Source organism: Notolepis coatsorum (assembly GCF_963971535.1).
Source record: "Notolepis coatsorum genome assembly, chromosome: 16".
In the NCBI taxonomy this organism is placed as follows: domain Eukaryota; kingdom Metazoa; phylum Chordata; class Actinopteri; order Aulopiformes; family Paralepididae; genus Notolepis; species Notolepis coatsorum.
The window spans coordinates 4,871,578-4,891,246 of NC_140180.1; the positions used below are offsets into that span (position 1 = coordinate 4,871,578).

The window sequence follows — 19,669 nt, forward strand, 5'->3', positions numbered from 1 at the left end:
ATTGTCTTCGTCTAGAATAATTTCGAGACGATTTTGGAATTGTTGAGGAATCAAAACGTTACGGGTCTCTTGTTGTGTGTAAAATAGTTGCATGTGCGCAATGGTTAATGTTATTGAAAAGTGTTTAGTGTTCACCCTTTTTCAAGTCAAACAAAAATATTTTGATAGAAAATCGTGATGCCTACTAACTAAGCAACGTTAATAGTTGTCAGTCATCAGGTCAGCCGTGATTTCTTGGATAGTCCTCATCTGGATGCTCTTATACATTTTGTTTGCACGTCTTATTGGCTTAACCTAAAGACGCTCATGTTCTGCCTTCAGGTTTACCTTTGTGTTGTGACTTCTTTTCCAATCTATCATAACAACATCCATTAAGTACTGTGTCTTTTCAAGTTTCAAGTTCAAGTTTCTTTATTATTTGTCATACAGAAATACAGAATACTTTGCATTAAATGTTTCTTTCTGTTTCGCTCCTGAGAGTGTGCTAGAGCTAGATAATAATAAGATAGTATAAATAAGTATGATAAGTAAAAAACAGAAAGTCAAGAAGTCAAGTAAACACAAGTGTAAACAACAATTGTTCAGTATACCTCTATATACAGTATGCACATCTGGTACAAAAATGGTGAGGTATAGCTTAGCTTGTGGTGCCACCGTTGTGGTGGTGAGGTGCAATAAGGAATAAGGAATGAGAGATGTGCAGTTCCCTTACCAATAATATACATATAAAGTGTAAAGTGTAAAGTGTGATAAAGTGGGTGCTACAGTGTGTTGTTTATTTAAAGTGAGTGTGTGTGTGCTGTGGGTGTGTTGCTGGCCTGTTATTGTTCATTGTTCAATCATTGTTCACTGACCAATCATTGTTCTTTGAGCATCCTGATGGCCTGGGGATAGAAGCTCCTTCTGAGTCTCTCTGTGCTTGCCATGAGACTCCGGTAGCGCTTGCCTGACCGCAGCAGTTCAAAAAGGCAGTTGTTTGGGTGGCTGGAGTCTTTGATTATTCTCTTAGCCTTGAATGGTAGACATGTACATTTAGAATTTAACTTTACATTTTTATCAAGCACTTCCTACTTGTACAATCTCTTTCTCTCTCTCTCTATTTCTCATTGTGTTGCTTTCTAGTGATATTGTAAATGGCTGTACATGGATAGTTCAGTCTTCTTGCCACAAAGCCTCTGTCCATGGTGCTGAATGCCATGTTCCCTCTGAGCGTCTTCTCTAGGTTAAGCCAATATCAGTCCACTGAACATGTCTTGATTTGACAATGTGCAGTCGTATGGTTTCTTTTCATTCCACACTTTAGTAAATGCTTTTATATATATTTGAAACAAATACAAGTGATTGTGATCATATAATTTCAGAAAGATTATGACAATTTATTCTGATATACTACTTTCATTAAGTGTAATATCTGAAATATACCCAGAGTGTCGCTGTTCACCAGCTGATGTCAGAGAGGATCACTTCTCCACCCACTGCTGTGGACAAATAGTGTGCAGAGCAAAGGTGCCATTCGTGTGTAGAGGGAGGAATCGAGGAGTCTTTACGCATATTGTGGTGATATATTGTTGACACGATTACACCCTTCCGTTTGGAATTATTCTGGAGTAATAACATCCATCAACTATAATTCCTTGCGTGTGGCTAACACAGATCTAGAGGAACAATGGCGCACAAAGGAATATCACTGGTGGGCCTGGTCTGCGGCTTCGCTCTGTTCATCCACTTTGTCAGTGGAGACGTGAGCTATTCTCTCCCAGAAGAGATGAAACGTGGATCCGTCATTGGAAATATCGCTAAAGATCTCGGACTGGAAGTGGGCAGATTGTCCTCTCGTAAGGCCCGCATTGACACGGCAGTAGGACAACAGCGTTACTGTGAAATGGATCAAAACACTGGGAATTTAGTTGTCAGAGAGAGGATCGACAGAGAGGAGCTGTGCGGAGATAAGGTTTCATGTTTGATTAAATTCGAGTTGGTCCTGGAGAGCCCACTGGAACTGCACCGCGTTTCACTGCTAATCCAGGATGTAAACGATAATGCTCCGATGTTCCCAAAGGATACAATAAAGCTGGAAATAAGAGAGTCGGCTGATAAAGGAGCTCGATATCGCGTAAAAGAGGCCCACGATGCTGATATGGGACAGAATGCAGTTCAGAGCTACGATTTACAAAATAATGAGAATTTTGTTTTGTCGGTTCGTGGCGATTCTAATGGTGGTTATAACGTGGAGTTGGTTTTGGACAAGGAACTGGATCGCGAGAAACAACATGATTTGAATTTAGTGCTTGTTGCAGTTGACGGAGGCTCTCCTCAGAGATCAGGTACTGTAGTCATCCACGTCACTGTACTGGATGCTAATGATAACGCCCCAGTGTTTAGCCAGGCCGTCTATAAAGCCAGTCTGCCTGAAAACTCTCCTCTAGATACTGTAGTGGTTACAGTGAGTGCTACTGATGCAGACGAGGGAGTGAATGGAGAGGTGACGTATGAATTCAGTCGCATTTCAGAGAGAGCAAAAAAAATATTTTCATTGGACAGTAAGACAGGGACGATAAAAGTGGTAGGGCCTATCGATTTCGAGAGTGATACTAAATTTGAAATGCACGTTGATGCCAGTGATGGATATGGACTTTCAACTGATTCTAAAATAATAATTGACATCACTGATGTGAATGATAACGCTCCAGAGATATATTTAAAATCTCTGACTAACCCCATACCAGAGAACGTGCCACCTAGTACAGAGGTGGGCATCATTAACGTGCAGGATGGAGACTCTGAGAATAACAGACAGGTCCGCTGCTCCATTCAGCAAAACGTTCCTTTTAAACTGGTTCCCTCCATCAAGAACTACTATTCTCTGGTGAGCACGGGAGAACTGGACCGTGAACTAGTGTCTGATTACAACATTACAATCACTGCCACCGACGAGGGTTCTCCACCTCTGTCCTCGTCTAAAAGTGTTCAGTTATCTGTATCTGACGTCAACGACAACCCACCTGTGTTTGAGGAACAGTCCTACAGCGCCTCCGTGACTGAAAATAACAAACCTGGCTCCACGTTATGTTCCGTTACTGCTCGAGACCCAGACTGGAGACAGAACGGTACCGTGATTTATTCTCTGTTACCTGGTGAGGTGAACGGTGCCCCGGTGTCCTCCTATCTATCTGTTAACGGAGACACGGGGGTGATCCACGCTGTGAGGTCGTTTGATTATGAACAGTTCAGGAGCTTTAAAGTCCACGTGATGGCCAGAGACAACGGTTCTCCTCCACTCAGCAGCAACGTGACCGTCAGTGTCTTCATAACGGATGTGAATGACAACTCTCCTCAGATACTGTACCCCGCCCCGGAGGGCAACTCCTTCATGACCGAGCTGGTCCCCAAAGCTGCGCACGGGGGCTCTCTGGTGTCCAAGGTGATAGCGGTGGACGCGGACTCCGGACAGAACGCCTGGCTGTCCTATCATATAGTCAAATCTACTGATCCGGGACTTTTCACTATTGCTCTCCACAGCGGAGAGATCAGGACACAGCGGGACATTTCTGAATCTGACAGCATGAAACAGAACCTTATTGTGGCAGTGAAAGATAACGGACAGCCCTCTCTCTCTGCCACCTGCTCCATGTATTTACTTATCTCTGATAACTTGGCTGAAGTTCCAGAACTGAAAGACATGTCTTATGATGACAACAATTCCAAACTGACCTCGTATCTGATCATCGCGCTGGTGTCCGTCTCCACCTTTTTCCTGACCTTCATTATTATCATCATGGCTGTGAGGTTTTGTCGCAGGAGAAAGCCCAGACTGTTGTTTGACGGAGCGGTCGCCATCCCCAGCGCGTATCTCCCTCCCAATTACGCAGAGGTTGATGGCACAGGAACTTTACGCAGCACGTACAATTATGACGCCTATTTAACCACGGGTTCTAGAACCAGTGACTTCAACTTCGTCAGTTCTTACAATGACAACACGATGCCTGCAGACCAGACTCTGAGAAAAACCCCAACTGACTTTGCTGAGGTGTTCGGAGACTCTGATGGTTCCCCTGAGGTAGGACTCATTCATCTCTCTGTTCAAAACATTATGAGTCATAATTTATGACATGTGTATTTCTGTCATGTCATATGCACAAATCCTTACTTAATTTCTACATAATGTCCACTGGTTACATACTAGTGTTGTAAGAAGTTGAATCGACCGCACTTATATCAAAGAGGGAGTATATTTTGAAATCATTGTTGATTTGGGTGAATGTGAGGAAGCGAAGTTCTGTTGATTGGTTCTGTCCATGGTACTGAAACTCTCTGATGGTTCTCCTGAGGTAGGATTAATGTACCTCTCTGATAATACTGTTATAAGAAGTTGAATCCACCATACGTTTTATTTGAAAGATGGAGTGTATTTTGAAATAATTGTTGCTTTGGGTGAATGTGAGGAAGGGACGTTTTGTTTAATGGCTCAGTCCATGGTGCTGAAATACACTAGGTTCTTGTCGGTGGCTGGATTCACATGGCTTCCAGGTCTATCTTTTCTTCTCATCAATCCATGTGAATATGGCTCCCTTATGACTGATTTGATGGCACTGTTCTGTATTTCAAAATCATTTGAAGATTATTTCTTTTTGCATTCAACCATCCACACAGGCCTTTCTGAATGCTATATGGACAATACATTTATATTGTACTAATGCTTAGAACTAGCTCACATCCACACCTGGTAACTTCACAATGTGAGAGAAAGAACACACACTCTAAGAATCAACATGGAAACATAATTTTCAGATTTTGGTCCAGTGCTTTATTATCTTGTGTGAAACTACATCATGATGTGACTTCATAACTTGTCATTTATTTCCTTCACTTATAGCCAACTTTTGATGCGCATTTCCACATGTGCATATATTCTACACACTTTTCCACCTGATATAATGTTTTAATATGAAGATGTACAGTGTCTAGATAACTTCAGTAAACCACCTTATTAGATGAACACCAAGGTGACACAATCTTATTTTCCATGGGTTGCAGCGTTCTATTAGAATTGAGGACTATTTAGCCTTCTTTCCAACAATAGGAAAATAGATTACAGTTTGAAATCCAGGAAGGAGTGAAGTTTTCAGTTCTGACGTATTTTCTACAGCATAACATTGTTCTCTGTGCTGCAGCTGTTATTCCCCTGATTATAGCAGATACTGCTCTGATCTCATTTTCCCAGATCATAGATGAAGATTTGTTCCCATATTAAATGTCCATCTGTTAAAATGAACATGCTTTCTCAAATAGATTAATGTTGGCATGACAAAAAAGTATTTTAAAGTATCAATTAGGTTGATAGCAAAAATCTTGAGCAAGATTAATACCAGTTAACATTTGATGGGCCATATTTCAATATGCTATACAATTAAATAAAACTATTACATGACAATCCGTCCTCAAAAATATAGATAATTGCAAAAAAATAAGAAAAAAAAAATAGTATTTAGAGAGCAGGCAATTTCAACAGTATTCAATTTAGCGTTTCCCCGAAATGTATAGTCTTATCAAGAAAACGAGAATATGTACATTTTTAATCCAACCTTTATCGTTTTAGAACTATATTATTTGTATTAACATATATGATTCCATGTGCTTATTAATAACATATAAGATAGCACATTGTGAACTCCAGGATATTTACCTTGCCCTCTATAAAAAGTGTTTGTATTTAGGTGACAGGCTTGCAAGGTAGACCTGTAGACATTAGGATCAAAAGCTATTACATCTGATACATTTCATTGTGTGGCTTTTTTTGATGATATATGTTATAATGAGGGGGGGGGGGGGGGTATTGCAGAAGTCCATTCCCCTCACCGATCAGCCTCTGTCCATGGTGCTGAATGATATGTTCACTCAGAGTCTCTTAGGTCAAACCAATGGCAATATCGAGTCCAGTTTAAATGTATTGATTTATCCCCAACTGTTTAGCCTATTCTATACTTTCATATACATTTTGAATACATAGGGACGTGATTTGTGATCAAATAACTTCGGAATGAGTTCGGTAATTTATTTTGATTTTCCAATTCCATTAAGTGTAATATCTGAAATATACCCAGAGCGTCGCTGTTCACCAGCTGATGTGAGACAGTATCACGTCTCCACCCACTGCTGTGGACAAATAATATACAGAGCAAAGGTACCATTTTTACTGGTAGCAGAGAATCGAGGACCGTGTTCGCATGTGATATTATATTCCTGGACATAGAACATCCTTGTTGGGGAATTATTCTGGAGTGATACAATCTATCGACTAGAATAACGTGTTTGTGCTACCACCGATCTAGAGGAACAATGGCGCACAAAGGAATATCAACGCTGGGCCTGGTCTGCTGCTTCACTCTGTTCATCCACTTTGTCAGTGGAGACGTGAGCTATTCTTTCCCAGAAGAGATGAAACGTGGATCCGTCATTGGAAATATCGCTAAGGATCTCGGACTGGAAGTGGGCAGATTGTCCTCTCGTAAGGCCCGCATTGACACGGCAGTAGGACAACAGCGTTATTGTGAAATGGATCTAAACACTGGGAATTTAGTTGTCAGAGAGAGGATCGACAGAGAGGAGCTGTGTGGAGATAAGGTTTCATGTTTGATTAAATTCGAGTTGGTCCTGGAGAGCCCACTGGAACTGCACCGCGTTTCACTGCTAATCCAGGATGTAAACGATAATGCTCCGATTTTCCCAAAGGATACAATAAAGCTGGAAATAGGCGAGTCTGCTGATAAAGGAGCTCGATATCGCATAAATGAGGCCCACGATGCAGATATGGGACAGAATGCAGTTCAGAGCTACGATTTACAAAATAATGACAATTTTGTTTTGTCTGTTCGTCACGATTCTGATGGAGGTGATAATGTCGAGTTGGTCTTAGACAAGGAGCTGGATCGTGAGAAACAGCATGATTTAAATATATTGCTTGTTGGAGTTGACGGAGGCTCTCCTCAGAGATCAGGTACTGTAGTCATCCACGTCACTGTACTGGATGCTAATGATAACGCCCCAGTGTTTAGCCAGGCCGTCTATAAAGCCAGTCTGCCTGAAAACTCTCCTCTAGATACTGTAGTGGTTACAGTGAGTGCTACTGATGCAGACGAGGGAGTGAATGGAGAAGTCAGCTATGAATTCAGTCGTATTTCAGAAAAGACCAAAAAGGTGTTTTCATTGGACAGTAAAACAGGACAGATAATAGTAGCAGGTCCAATCGATTTCGAGAGTGACACTAGATATGAAATGCGCATAGATGCCAAAGACGGATATGGACTTTCATCCCATGCTAAAGTAATAATTGATATAACGGATCTGAATGATAACGCCCCTGTAATATATTTAAAATCACTGACTAACCCCATACCAGAGAACGTGCAACCTGGTACAGAGGTGGGCATCATTAACGTGCAGGATGGAGACTCTGAGAATAACAGACAGGTCCGCTGCTCCATTCAGCAAAACGTTCCTTTTAAACTAGTTCCCTCCATCAAGAACTACTATTCTCTGGTGACCACGGGAGAACTGGACCGTGAACTAGTGTCTGATTACAACATTACAATCACTGCCACCGACGAGGGTTCTCCACCTCTGTCCTCATCTAAAAGTGTTCAGTTATCTGTATCTGACGTCAACGACAACCCACCTGTGTTTGAGGAACAGTCCTACAGCGCCTCCGTGACTGAAAATAACAAACCTGGCTCCACGTTATGTTCCGTTACTGCTCGAGACCCAGACTGGAGACAGAACGGTACCGTGATTTATTCTCTGTTACCTGGTGAGGTGAACGGTGCCCCGGTGTCCTCCTATCTATCTGTTAACGGAGACACAGGGGTGATCCACGCTGTGAGGTCGTTTGATTATGAACAGTTCAGGAGCTTTAAAGTCCACGTGATGGCCAGAGACAGCGGTTCTCCTCCACTCAGCAGCAACGTGACCGTCAGTGTCTTCATAACGGATGTGAATGACAACTCTCCTCAGATACTGTACCCCGCCCCGGAGGGCAACTCCTTCATGACCGAGCTGGTCCCCAAAGCTGCGCACGGGGGCTCTCTGGTGTCCAAGGTGATAGCGGTGGACGCGGACTCCGGACAGAACGCCTGGCTGTCCTATCATATAGTCAAATCCACTGATCCGGGACTTTTCACTATTGCTCTCCACAGCGGAGAGATCAGGACACAGCGGGACATTTCTGAATCTGACAGCATGAAACAGAACCTTATTGTGGCAGTGAAAGATAACGGACAGCCCTCTCTCTCTGCCACCTGCTCCATGTATTTACTTATCTCTGATAACTTGGCTGAAGTTCCAGAACTGAAAGACATGTCTTATGATGACAACAATTCCAAACTGACCTCTTATCTGATCATCGCGCTGGTGTCCGTCTCCACCTTTTTCCTGACCTTCATTATTATCATCATGGCTGTGAGGTTTTGTCGCAGGAGAAAGCCCAGACTGTTGTTTGACGGAGCAGTCGCAATCCCCAGCGCGTATCTCCCTCCCAATTACGCAGAGGTTGATGGCACAGGAACTTTACGCAGCACGTACAATTATGACGCCTATTTAACCACGGGGTCTAGAACCAGTGACTTCAACTTCGTTGGATCTTACAATGACAACACGATGCCTGCAGACCAGACTCTGAGAAAAACTCCAACCGACTTTGCTGAGGTGTTTGGAGACTCTGATGGTTCCCCTGAGGTAGGACTCATTCATCTCTCTGTTCAAAACATTATGAGTCATAATTTATGACATGTGTATTTCTGTCATGTCACATGCACAAATCCTTACTTAATTTCTACATAATGTCCACTGGCTACATACTACTGTTGTAGAAGTTGAATCGACCATAAGTCTTATATGAAAGAGGGAGTATATTTTGAAATCATTGTTGATTTGGGTGAATGTGAGGAAGCGAAGTTCTGTTGATTGGTTCTGTCCATGGTGCTGAAACTCTCTGATGGTTCTCCTGAGGTAGGATTAATGTACCTCTCTGATCTAATCATTATGACAGGTGTATTTCTGTCGAGGAATTCTTACTTTCTTACTTAATTATAATTTTTAACTGATATTTGTTTCCACATTTAATTTTTTTTTATAATTCTTTTTAAATTTTCAACCAGCATGTATACAGGATATAGTCAGTATCAAACAGACAGACATGTATAATCCACTTTGGTTCTTTTTCCCTACCCCCACTCCCTCCCACCAGTTCCCTCCCATCAGCCCCCCCCCCCCCCCCCCCCAGGTCCAATTCAGACTCACATTTGACAAACACTAAACTAACAGAGACATACACATCAGATACGAAAATAAGTAAAATGCAACAAAACAAAAACAATATATTTAGCCTTTAAAAGCCCTTCCCCCAGGTTTCCCTGGATGTACACTGGCTCCATAATACTGTTATAAGAAGTTGAATCGACCATATGTTTTATTTGAAAGATGGAGTGTATTTTGAAATAATTGTTGCTTTGGGTGAATGTGAGGAAGGGACGTTTTGTTTAATGGCTCAGTCCATGGTGCTGAAATACACTAGATTCTTGTCAGTGGCTGGATTCACATGGCTTCCAGGTCTATCTTTTCTTCTCATCAATCCATGTGAATATGGCTCCCTTATGACTGATTTGATGGCACTGTTCTGTATTTCAAAATCATTTGAAGATTATTTCTTTTTGCATTCAACCATCCACACAGGCCTTTCTGAATGCTATATGGACAATACATTTATAATAATAATAATAATAATAATAATAATAATAATAATAATAATAGATCAAATTTATATAGCGCCTTTCATAGAACCCAAGGTCGCTTTACAATCAGGACAAAAAATAGGGCAAGGAAAGTAGGGGGGGGGGGAGGGGGAAAAGGGGATGAGGGAAAGTAGGGGATAATGGACCTAATTTAATCTAAAACTAACTGATGGGGAAAGCCTTGGTGAAGAGGTGTGTTTTTAGAGCGGATTTGAAGGTGTCCAGGGTTGGGGCGTTGCTGATTTCGGGGGGGAGAGAGTTCCAGAGGGTAGGGGATGCCACGCTGAAGGCTCTGTCCCCAAAAGTCCGTAACCTGGTGCGAGGGATGGAGAGGAGACCTAGATCAGAGGATCGTAGGTTCCGGGATGGAGTGTACTGGTGGAGGAGATCAGACAGGTACCGGGGGGCGAGGGCATGGAGGGATTTGTAGGTGAGGAGCAGGAGTTTAAAGGTGATGCGGAACCTGACTGGAAGCCAGTGGAGATGGATGAGGGTGGGGGTGATGTGCTGCCAGGGCTTGGTGTGAGTGAGAACCCTGGCAGCTGAGTTCTGGACATACTGGAGCCTGTCCAGGGCTTTGCTGGGTACCCCGAACAGGACTCCATTACAGTAGTCCAACCGGGAGGTGACAAATGAGTGGATCAGGGTCTCAGCCACAGAGTCTGAGAGTGAGGGTCGGGGACGGGAGATGTTCCTGAGGTGGTAGAAGGCAGACTTGGTGACAGATTTGATGTGGGAGTGAAATGAAAGTGTGGAGTCAAGGGTGACGCCCAGGTTACGGACTTCGAGAGACGGTATATATTGTACTAATGCTTAGAACTAGCTCACATCCACACCTGGTAACTTCACAATGTGAGAGAAAGAACACACACTCTAAGAATCAACATGGAAACATAATTTTCAGATTTTGGTCCCATGCTTTATTATCTTGTGTGAAACTACATCATGATGTGACTTCATAACTTGTCATTTATTTCCTTCACTTATAGCCAACTTTTGATGCGCATTTCCACATGTGCATATATTCTACACACTTTTCCACCTGATATAATGTTTTAATATGAAGATGTACAGTGTCTAGATAACTTCAGTAAACCACCTTATTAGATGAACACCAAGGTGACACAATCTTATTTTCCATGGGTTGCAGAGTTCTATTAGAATTGAGGACTATTCAGTCTTCTTTCCAAAAATAGGAAATAGATTACAGTTTGAAATCCAGGAAGGAGTGAAGTTTTCAGTTCTGACGTATTTTCTACAGCATAACATTGTTCTCTGTGCTGCAGCTGTTATTCCCCTGATTATAGCAGATACTGTCTTTATTGTGCTCTGATCTCATTTTCCCAGATCATAGATGAAGATTTGTTCCCATATTAAATGTCCATCTGTTAAAATGAACATGCTTTCTCAAATAGATTAATGTTGGCATGACAAAAAAGTATTTTAAAGTATCAATTAGGTTGATAGCTAAAATCTTGAGCAAGATTAATACCAGTTAACATTTGAAGGGCCATATTTCAATATGCTATACAATAAAATAAAACTATTACATGACAATCCGTCCTCAAAAATATAGATCATTGCATCAAAAAAAAAAAAAAAATAGACTAGTCTTTAGAGAGCTGGCAATTGCAACAGTATTCAATTCAGCGTTTCCCTGAAATGTATCAAGAAAATGAGAATATGTAAATTCTTAATCCAACCTTTATCGTTTTAGAACTATATTATTTGTATTAACAGATATGATTCCATGTGCTTATTAATAACATATAAGATAGCACATTGTGAACTCCAGGATATTTACCTTGCCCTCTATAAAAATCGTTTGTATTTAGGTGACAGGCTTGCAAGGTAGACCTGTAGACATTAGGATCAAAAGCTATTACATCTGATACATTTCATTGTGTGGCCTTTTTTGATGATATATGTTATAATGAGGGGGGGGGGGGGGGGGGGGGTATTGCAGAAGTCCATTACCCTCACCGCTCTGCCTCTGTCCATGGTGCTGAATGATATGTTCACTCAGAGAGTCTCTTAGGTCAAACCAATGGCAATATTGAGTCCAGTTTAAATGTATTGATTTATCCCCAACTGTTTAGCCTATTCTATACTTTCATATACATTTTGAATACATAGGGACGTGATTTGTGATCAAATAATTTTGGAAAGAGTTTGGTAATTTATTTTGATTTTCCAATTCCATTAAGTGTAATATCTGAAATATACCCAGAGCGTCGCTGTTCACCAGCTGATGTGAGACAGTATCACGTCTCCACCCACTGCTGTGGACAAATAATATACAGAGCAAAGGTGCCATTTTTACTGGTAGCAGAGAATCGAGGACCGTGTTCGCATGTGATATTATATTTTTGGACAAACAACATCCTTGTTGGGGAATTATTCTGGAGTGATACAATCTATCGACTAGAATAACGTGTTTGTGCTACCACCGATCTAGAGGAACAATGGCGCACAAAGGAATATCACTGCTGGGCCTGGTCTGCGGCTTCGCTCTGTTCATCCACTTGGTCAGTGGAGACGTGAGCTATTCTCTCCCAGAAGAGATGAAACGCGGATCCGTCATTGGAAATATCGCTAAGGATCTCGGACTGGAAGTGGGCAAATTGTCCTCTCGTAAGGCCCGTATGGATTCTGATGTAGACGACACTCGTCATTGTGAAATTGATCTAAACACGGGGAATCTAGTTGTCAGAGAGAGGATCGACAGAGAGGAGCTGTGCGGAGATAAGGTTTCATGTTTGATTAAATTCGAGTTGGTCCTGGAGAGCCCACTGGAACTGCACCGCGTTTCACTGCTAATCCAGGATGTAAACGATAATGCTCCGATTTTCCCAAAGGATACAATAAAGCTGGAAATAGGAGAGTCTGCTGATAAAGGAGCTCGGTATCGTTTAAACCAGGCCCATGATGCAGATATGGGACAGAATGCAGTTCAGAGCTACGATTTACAAAATAATGACAATTTTGTTTTGTCTGTTCGTCAAGATTCTGATGGAGGTCAGAACGTTGAGTTAGTCTTAGACAAGGAGCTGGATCGCGAGAAAAAACACGATTTGAATTTAGTGCTTGTTGCAGTTGACGGAGGCTCTCCTCAGAGATCAGGTACTGTAGTCATCCACGTCACTGTACTGGATGCTAATGATAACGCCCCAGTGTTTAGCCAGGCCGTCTATAAAGCCAGTCTGCCTGAAAACTCTCCTCTAGATACTGTAGTGGTTACAGTGAGTGCTACTGATGCAGACGAGGGAGTGAATGGAGAGGTGACGTATGAATTCAGTCGCATTACAGAAAAGGCTAAAAAGGTGTTTTCGTTGGACAGTAACACAGGACAGATAATACTAGCAGGACCAATCGATTTCGAGAGCGACACTAGATATGAAATGCGCATAGAGGCTAAAGACGGATATGGCCTTTCATCTGATGCTAAAGTAATAGTTGATATAACGGATGTGAATGACAACGCACCTGCCATACATCTCAAATCCCTGACTAACCCCATACCAGAGAACGTACCACCTGGTACAGAGGTGGGCATCATTAACGTGCAGGATAGAGACTCTGAGAATAACAGACAGGTCCGCTGCTCCATTCAGCAACACGTTCCTTTTAAACTGGTTCCCTCCATCAAGAACTACTATTCTCTGGTGACCACGGGAGAACTGGACCGTGAACTAGTCTCTGATTACAACATTACAATCACTGCCACCGATGAGGGTTCTCCACCTCTGTCCTCGTCTAAAAGTGTTCAGTTATCTGTATCTGACGTCAACGACAACCCACCTGTGTTTGAGGAACAGTCCTACAGCGCCTCCGTGACTGAAAATAACAAACCTGGCTCCACGTTATGTTCCGTTACTGCTCGAGACCCAGACTGGAGACAGAACGGTACCGTGATTTATTCTCTGTTACCTGGTGAGGTGAACGGTGCCCCGGTGTCCTCCTATCTATCTGTTAACGGAGACACGGGGGTGATCCACGCTGTGAGGTCGTTTGATTATGAACAGTTCAGGAGCTTTAAAGTCCACGTGATGGCCAGAGACAACGGTTCTCCTCCACTCAGCAGCAACGTGACCGTCAGTGTCTTCATAACGGATGTGAATGACAACTCTCCTCAGATACTGTACCCCGCCCCGGAGGGCAACTCCTTCATGACCGAGCTGGTCCCCAAAGCTGCGCACAGGGGCTCTCTGGTGTCCAAGGTGATAGCGGTGGACGCGGACTCCGGACAGAACGCCTGGCTGTCCTATCATATAGTCAAATCTACTGATCCGGGACTTTTCACTATTGCTCTCCACAGCGGAGAGATCAGGACACAGCGGGACATTTCTGAATCTGACAGCATGAAACAGAACCTTATTGTGGCAGTGAAAGATAACGGACAGCCCTCTCTCTCTGCCACCTGCTCCATGTATTTACTTATCTCTGATAACTTGGCTGAAGTTCCAGAACTGAAAGACATGTCTTATGATGACAACAATTCCAAACTGACCTCTTATCTGATCATCGCACTGGTGTCCGTCTCCACCTTTTTCCTGACCTTCATTATTATCATCATGGCTGTGAGGTTTTGTCGCAGGAGAAAGCCCAGACTGTTGTTTGACGGAGCGGTCGCCATCCCCAGCGCGTATCTCCCTCCCAATTACGCAGAGGTTGATGGCACAGGAACTTTACGCAGCACGTACAATTATGACGCCTATTTAACCACGGGTTCTAGAACCAGTGACTTCAACTTCGTCAGTTCTTACAATGACAACACGATGCCTGCAGACCAGACTCTGAGAAAAACTCCAACTGACTTTGCTGAGGTGGTTGGAGACTCTGATGGTTCCCCTGAGGTAGGACTCATTCATCTCTCTGTTCAAAACATTATGAGTCATAATTTATGACATGTGTATTTCTGTCATGTCATATGCACAAATCCTTACTTAATTTCTACATAATGTCCACTGGTTACATACTACTGTTGTAAGAAGTTGAATCGACCGCACTTATATCAAAGAGGGAGTATATTTTGAAATCATTGTTGATTTGGGTGAATGTGAGGAAGCGAAGTTCTGTTGATTGGTTCTGTCCATGGTACTGAAACTCTCTGGTGGTTCTCCTGAGGTAGGATTAATGTACCTCTCTGATAATACTGTTATAAGAAGTTGAATCGACCATACGTTTTATTTGAAAGATGGAGTGTATTTTGAAATAATTGTTGCTTTGGGTGAATGTGAGGAAGGGACGTTTTGTTTAATGGCTCAGTCCATGGTGCTGAAATACACTAGGTTCTTGTCGGTGGCTGGATTCACATGGCTTCCAGGTCTATCTTTTCTTCTCATCAATCCATGTGAATATGGCTCCCTTATGACTGATTTGATGGCACTGTTCTGTATTTCAAAATCATTTGAAGATTATTTCTTTTTGCATTCAACCATCCACACAGGCCTTTCTGAATGCTATATGGACAATACATTTATATTGTACTAATGCTTAGAACTAGCTCACATCCACACCTGGTAACTTCACAATGTGAGAGAAAGAACACACACTCTAAGAATCAACATGGAAACATAATTTTCAGATTTTGGTCCAGTGCTTTATTATCTTGTGTGAAACTACATCATGATGTGACTTCATAACTTGTCATTTATTTCCTTCACTTATAGCCAACTTTTGATGCGCATTTCCACATGTGCATATATTCTACACACTTTTCCACCTGATATAATGTTTTAATATGAAGATGTACAGTGTCTAGATAACTTCAGTAAACCACCTTATTAGATGAACACCAAGGTGACACAATCTTATTTTCCTTGGGTTGCAGCGTTCTATTAGAATTGAGGACTATTCAGCCTTCTTTCCAACAATAGGAAAATAGATTACAGTTTGAAATCCAGGAAGGAGTGAAGTTTTCAGTTCTGACGTATTTTCTACAGCATAACATTGTTCTCTGTGCTGCAGCTGTCATTCCCCTGATTATAGCAGATACTGTCTTTATTGTGCTCTGATCTCATTTTCCCAGATCATAGATGAAGATTTGTTCCCATATTAAATGTCCATCTGTTAAAATGAACATGCTTTCTCAAATAGATTAATGTTGGCATGACAAAAAAGTATTTTAAAGTATCAATTAGGTTGATAGCTAAAATCTTGAGCAAGATTAATACCAGTTAACATTTGATGGGCCATATTTCAATACAATTAAATAAAACTATTACATGACAATCCGTCCTCAAAAATATAGATCATTGCAAATGTTTAAAAAAATAAAATACTAGTCTTTAGAGAGCAGGCAATTTCAACAGTATTCAATTTAGCGTTTCCCCGAAATGTATAGTCTATCAAGAAAACGAGAATATGTCAATTTTGAATCCAACTTTTATCGTTTTAGAACTATATTATTTGTATTAACAGATATGATTCCATGTGCTTATTAATAACATATAAGATAGCACATTGTGAACTCCAGGATATTTACCTTGCCCTCTATAAAAAGTGTTTGTATTTAGGTGACAGGCTTGCAAGCTAGACCTGTAGACATTAGGATCAAAAGCTATTACATCTGATACATTTCATTGTGTGGCCTTTTTTTATGATATGTTATAATGAGGGGGGGGGGGGGTATTGCAGAAGTCCATTCCCCTCACCGATCAGCCTCTGTCCATGGTGCTGAATGATATGTTCACTCAGAGTCTCTTAGGTCGAACCAATGGCAATATCAAGTCCAGTTTAAATGTATTGATTTATCCCCAACTGTTTAGCCTATTCTATACTTTCATATACATTTTGAATACATAGGGACGTGATTTGTGATCAAATAATTTTGGAAAGAGTTTGGTAATTTATTTTGATTTTCCAATTCCATTAAGTGTAATATCTGAAATATACCCAGAGCGTCGCTGTTCACCAGCTGATGTGAGACAGTATCACGTCTCCACCCACTGCTGTGGACAAATAATATACAGAGCAAAGGTGCCATTTTTACTGGTAGCAGAGAATCGAGGACCGTGTTCGCATGTGATATTATATTTTTGGACATGGAACATCCTTGTTGGGGAATTATTCTGGAGTGATACAATCTATCGACTAGAATAACGTGTTTGTGCTACCACCGATCTAGAGGAACAATGGCGCACAAAGGAATATCACTGCTGGGCCTGGTCTGCTGCTTCACTCTGTTCATCCACTTTGTCAGTGGAGACGTGAGCTATTCTTTCCCAGAAGAGATGAAACAGGGATCCGTCATTGGAAATATCGCTAAGGATCTGGGTGTGGAAATTGGCAAATTGTCCTCTCGTAAGGCCCGCATTGATTCTGATGTAGACGACACTCGTTATTGTGAAATTGATCTAAACACGGGGAATTTAGTTGTCAGAGAGAGGATCGACAGAGAGGAGCTGTGCGGAGATAAGGTTTCGTGTTTGATTAAATTCGAGTTGGTCCTGGAGAGCCCACTGGAACTGCACCGCGTTTCACTGCTAATCCAGGATGTAAACGATAATGCTCCGATTTTCCCAAAGGATACAATAAAGATGGAAATTAGAGAGTCGGCTGTTAAAGGAGCTCGATATCGCGTAAAAGAGGCCCATGATGCAGATATGGGACAGAATGGAGTTCAGAGCTACGATTTACAAAATAATGAGAATTTTGTTTTGTCTGTTCGTCGTGATTCTAATGGAGGTGATAACGTGGAGTTGGTTTTGGACAAAGAACTGGATCGCGAGAAACAACATGATTTGAATTTAGTGCTTGTTGCAGTTGACGGAGGCTCTCCTCAGAGATCAGGTACTGTAGTCATCCACGTCACTGTACTGGATGCTAATGATAACGCCCCAGTGTTTAGCCAGGCCGTCTATAAAGCCAGTCTGCCTGAAAACTCTCCTCTAGATACTGTAGTGGTTACAGTGAGTGCTACTGATGCAGACGAGGGAGTGAATGGAGAAGTGACGTATGAATTCAGTCGCATTTTAGAGAGAGCAAAACAAATATTTTCATTGGACAGTAAGACAGGGACGATAAAAGTGGTAGGGCCTATCGATTTCGAGAGTGATACTAAATTTGAAATGCACGTTGATGCCAGTGATGGATATGGACTTTCAACTGATTCTAAAATAATAATTGACATCACTGATGTGAATGACAACGCCCCAGTTATACATCTAAAATCTCTGACTAACCCCATACCAGAGAACGTGCCACCTAGTACAGAGGTGGGCATCATTAACGTGCAGGATAGAGACTCTGAGAATAACAGACAGGTCCGCTGCTCCATTCAGCAAAATGTTCCTTTTAAACTGGTTCCCTCCATCAAGAACTACTATTCTCTGGTGACCACGGGAGAACTGGACCGTGAACTAGTGTCTGATTACAACATTACAATCACTGCCACCGACGAGGGTTCTCCACCTCTGTCCTCGTCTAAAAGTGTTCAGTTATCTGTATCTGACGTCAACGACAACCCACCTGTGTTTGAGGAACAGTCCTACAGCGCCTCCGTGACTGAAAATAACAAACCTGGCTCCACGTTATGTTCCGTTACTGCTCGAGACCCAGACTGGAGACAGAACGGTACCGTGATTTATTCTCTGTTACCTGGTGAGGTGAACGGTGCCCCGGTGTCCTCCTATCTATCTGTTAACGGAGACACGGGGGTGATCCACGCTGTGAGGTCGTTTGATTATGAACAGTTCAGGAGCTTTAAAGTCCACGTGATGGCCAGAGACAACGGTTCTCCTCCACTCAGCAGCAACGTGACTGTCAGTGTCTTCATAACGGATGTGAATGACAACTCTCCTCAGATACTGTACCCCGCCCCGGAGGGCAACTCCTTCATGACCGAGCTGGTCCCCAAAGCTGCGCACGGGGGCTCTCTGGTGTCCAAGGTGATAGCGGTGGACGCGGACTCTGGACAGAACGCCTGGCTGTCCTATCATATAGTCAAATCCACTGATCCGGGACTTTTCACTATTGCTCTCCACAGCGGAGAGATCAGGACACAGCGGGACATTTCTGAATCTGACAGCATGAAACAGAACCTTATTGTGGCAGTGAAAGATAACGGACAGCCCTCTCTCTCTGCCACCTGCTCCATGTATTTACTTATCTCTGATAACTTGGCTGAAGTTCCAGAACTGAAAGACATGTCTTATGATGACAACAATTCCAAACTGACCTCTTATCTGATCATCGCGCTGGTCTCCGTCTCCACCTTTTTCCTGACCTTCATTATTATCATCATGGCTGTGAGGTTTTGTCGCAGGAGAAAGCCCAGACTGTTGTTTGACGGAGCGGTCGCCATCCCCAGCGCGTATCTCCCTCCCAATTACGCAGAGGTTGATGGCACAGGAACTTTACGCAGCATGTACAATTATGACGCCTATTTAACCACGGGTTCTAGAACCAGTGACTTCAACTTCGTCGGATCTTACAATGACAACACGATGCCTGCAGACCAGACTCTGAGAAAGACTCCTGCTGACTTTGCTGAGGTGTTTGGAGACTCTGATGGTTCCCCTGAGGTAGGACTCATTCATCTCTCTGTTCAAAACATTATGAGTAATAATTTATGACATGTGTATTTCTGTCATGTCACATGCACAAATCCTTACTTCATTTCTACATAACGTCCACTGGCTACATACTACTGTTGTAAGAAGTTGAATCGACCATAAATCTTATTTGAAAGAGGGAGTATATTTTGAAATCATTGTTGATTTGGGTGAATGTGAGGAAGCGAAGTTCTGTTGAGTGGTTCTGTCCATGGTGCTGAAACTCTCTGATGGTTCTCCTGAGGTAGGATTCATGTACCTCTCTGATCTAATCATTATAACAGGTGTATTTCTGTCCACGAATTCTTACTTTCTTACTTAATTATAATT

General features: G+C 42.3%; 4 protein-coding genes across 4 annotated transcripts; all 4 read left to right on the top strand.

Moving 5' to 3' along the window:
• Positions 1-1,666: 1,666 nt before the first annotated feature.
• Positions 1,667-4,108, top strand: LOC311242464 (protocadherin beta-15-like; the record flags this gene model as incomplete). Its single annotated transcript, XM_084331427.1, has 1 exon — positions 1,667-4,108. One exon carries the CDS (start codon positions 1,667-1,669, stop codon positions 4,106-4,108), a length of 2,442 nt encoding a protein of 813 aa, XP_084187553.1.
• Positions 4,109-6,399: 2,291 nt separating this feature from the next.
• On the top strand, positions 6,400-8,778 carry LOC311242465 (protocadherin gamma-A11-like; the record flags this gene model as incomplete). Its single annotated transcript, XM_084331428.1, has 1 exon — positions 6,400-8,778. The coding sequence occupies exon 1, from the start codon at positions 6,436-6,438 to the stop codon at positions 8,776-8,778; it is 2,343 nt and encodes a 780-aa protein (XP_084187554.1). The 5' UTR covers positions 6,400-6,435.
• A 3,469-nt stretch (positions 8,779-12,247) lies between these two features.
• LOC311242466 (protocadherin beta-15-like) lies at positions 12,248-14,689 on the top strand (the record flags this gene model as incomplete). Its single annotated transcript, XM_084331429.1, has 1 exon — positions 12,248-14,689. One exon carries the CDS (start codon positions 12,248-12,250, stop codon positions 14,687-14,689), a length of 2,442 nt encoding a protein of 813 aa, XP_084187555.1.
• Positions 14,690-16,918: 2,229 nt separating this feature from the next.
• On the top strand, positions 16,919-19,360 carry LOC311242467 (protocadherin beta-15-like; the record flags this gene model as incomplete). The annotated part of the gene is made up of 1 exon (XM_084331430.1): positions 16,919-19,360. The coding sequence occupies one exon, from the start codon at positions 16,919-16,921 to the stop codon at positions 19,358-19,360; it is 2,442 nt and encodes an 813-aa protein (XP_084187556.1).
• Between the last annotated feature and the right edge of the window lie 309 nt (positions 19,361-19,669).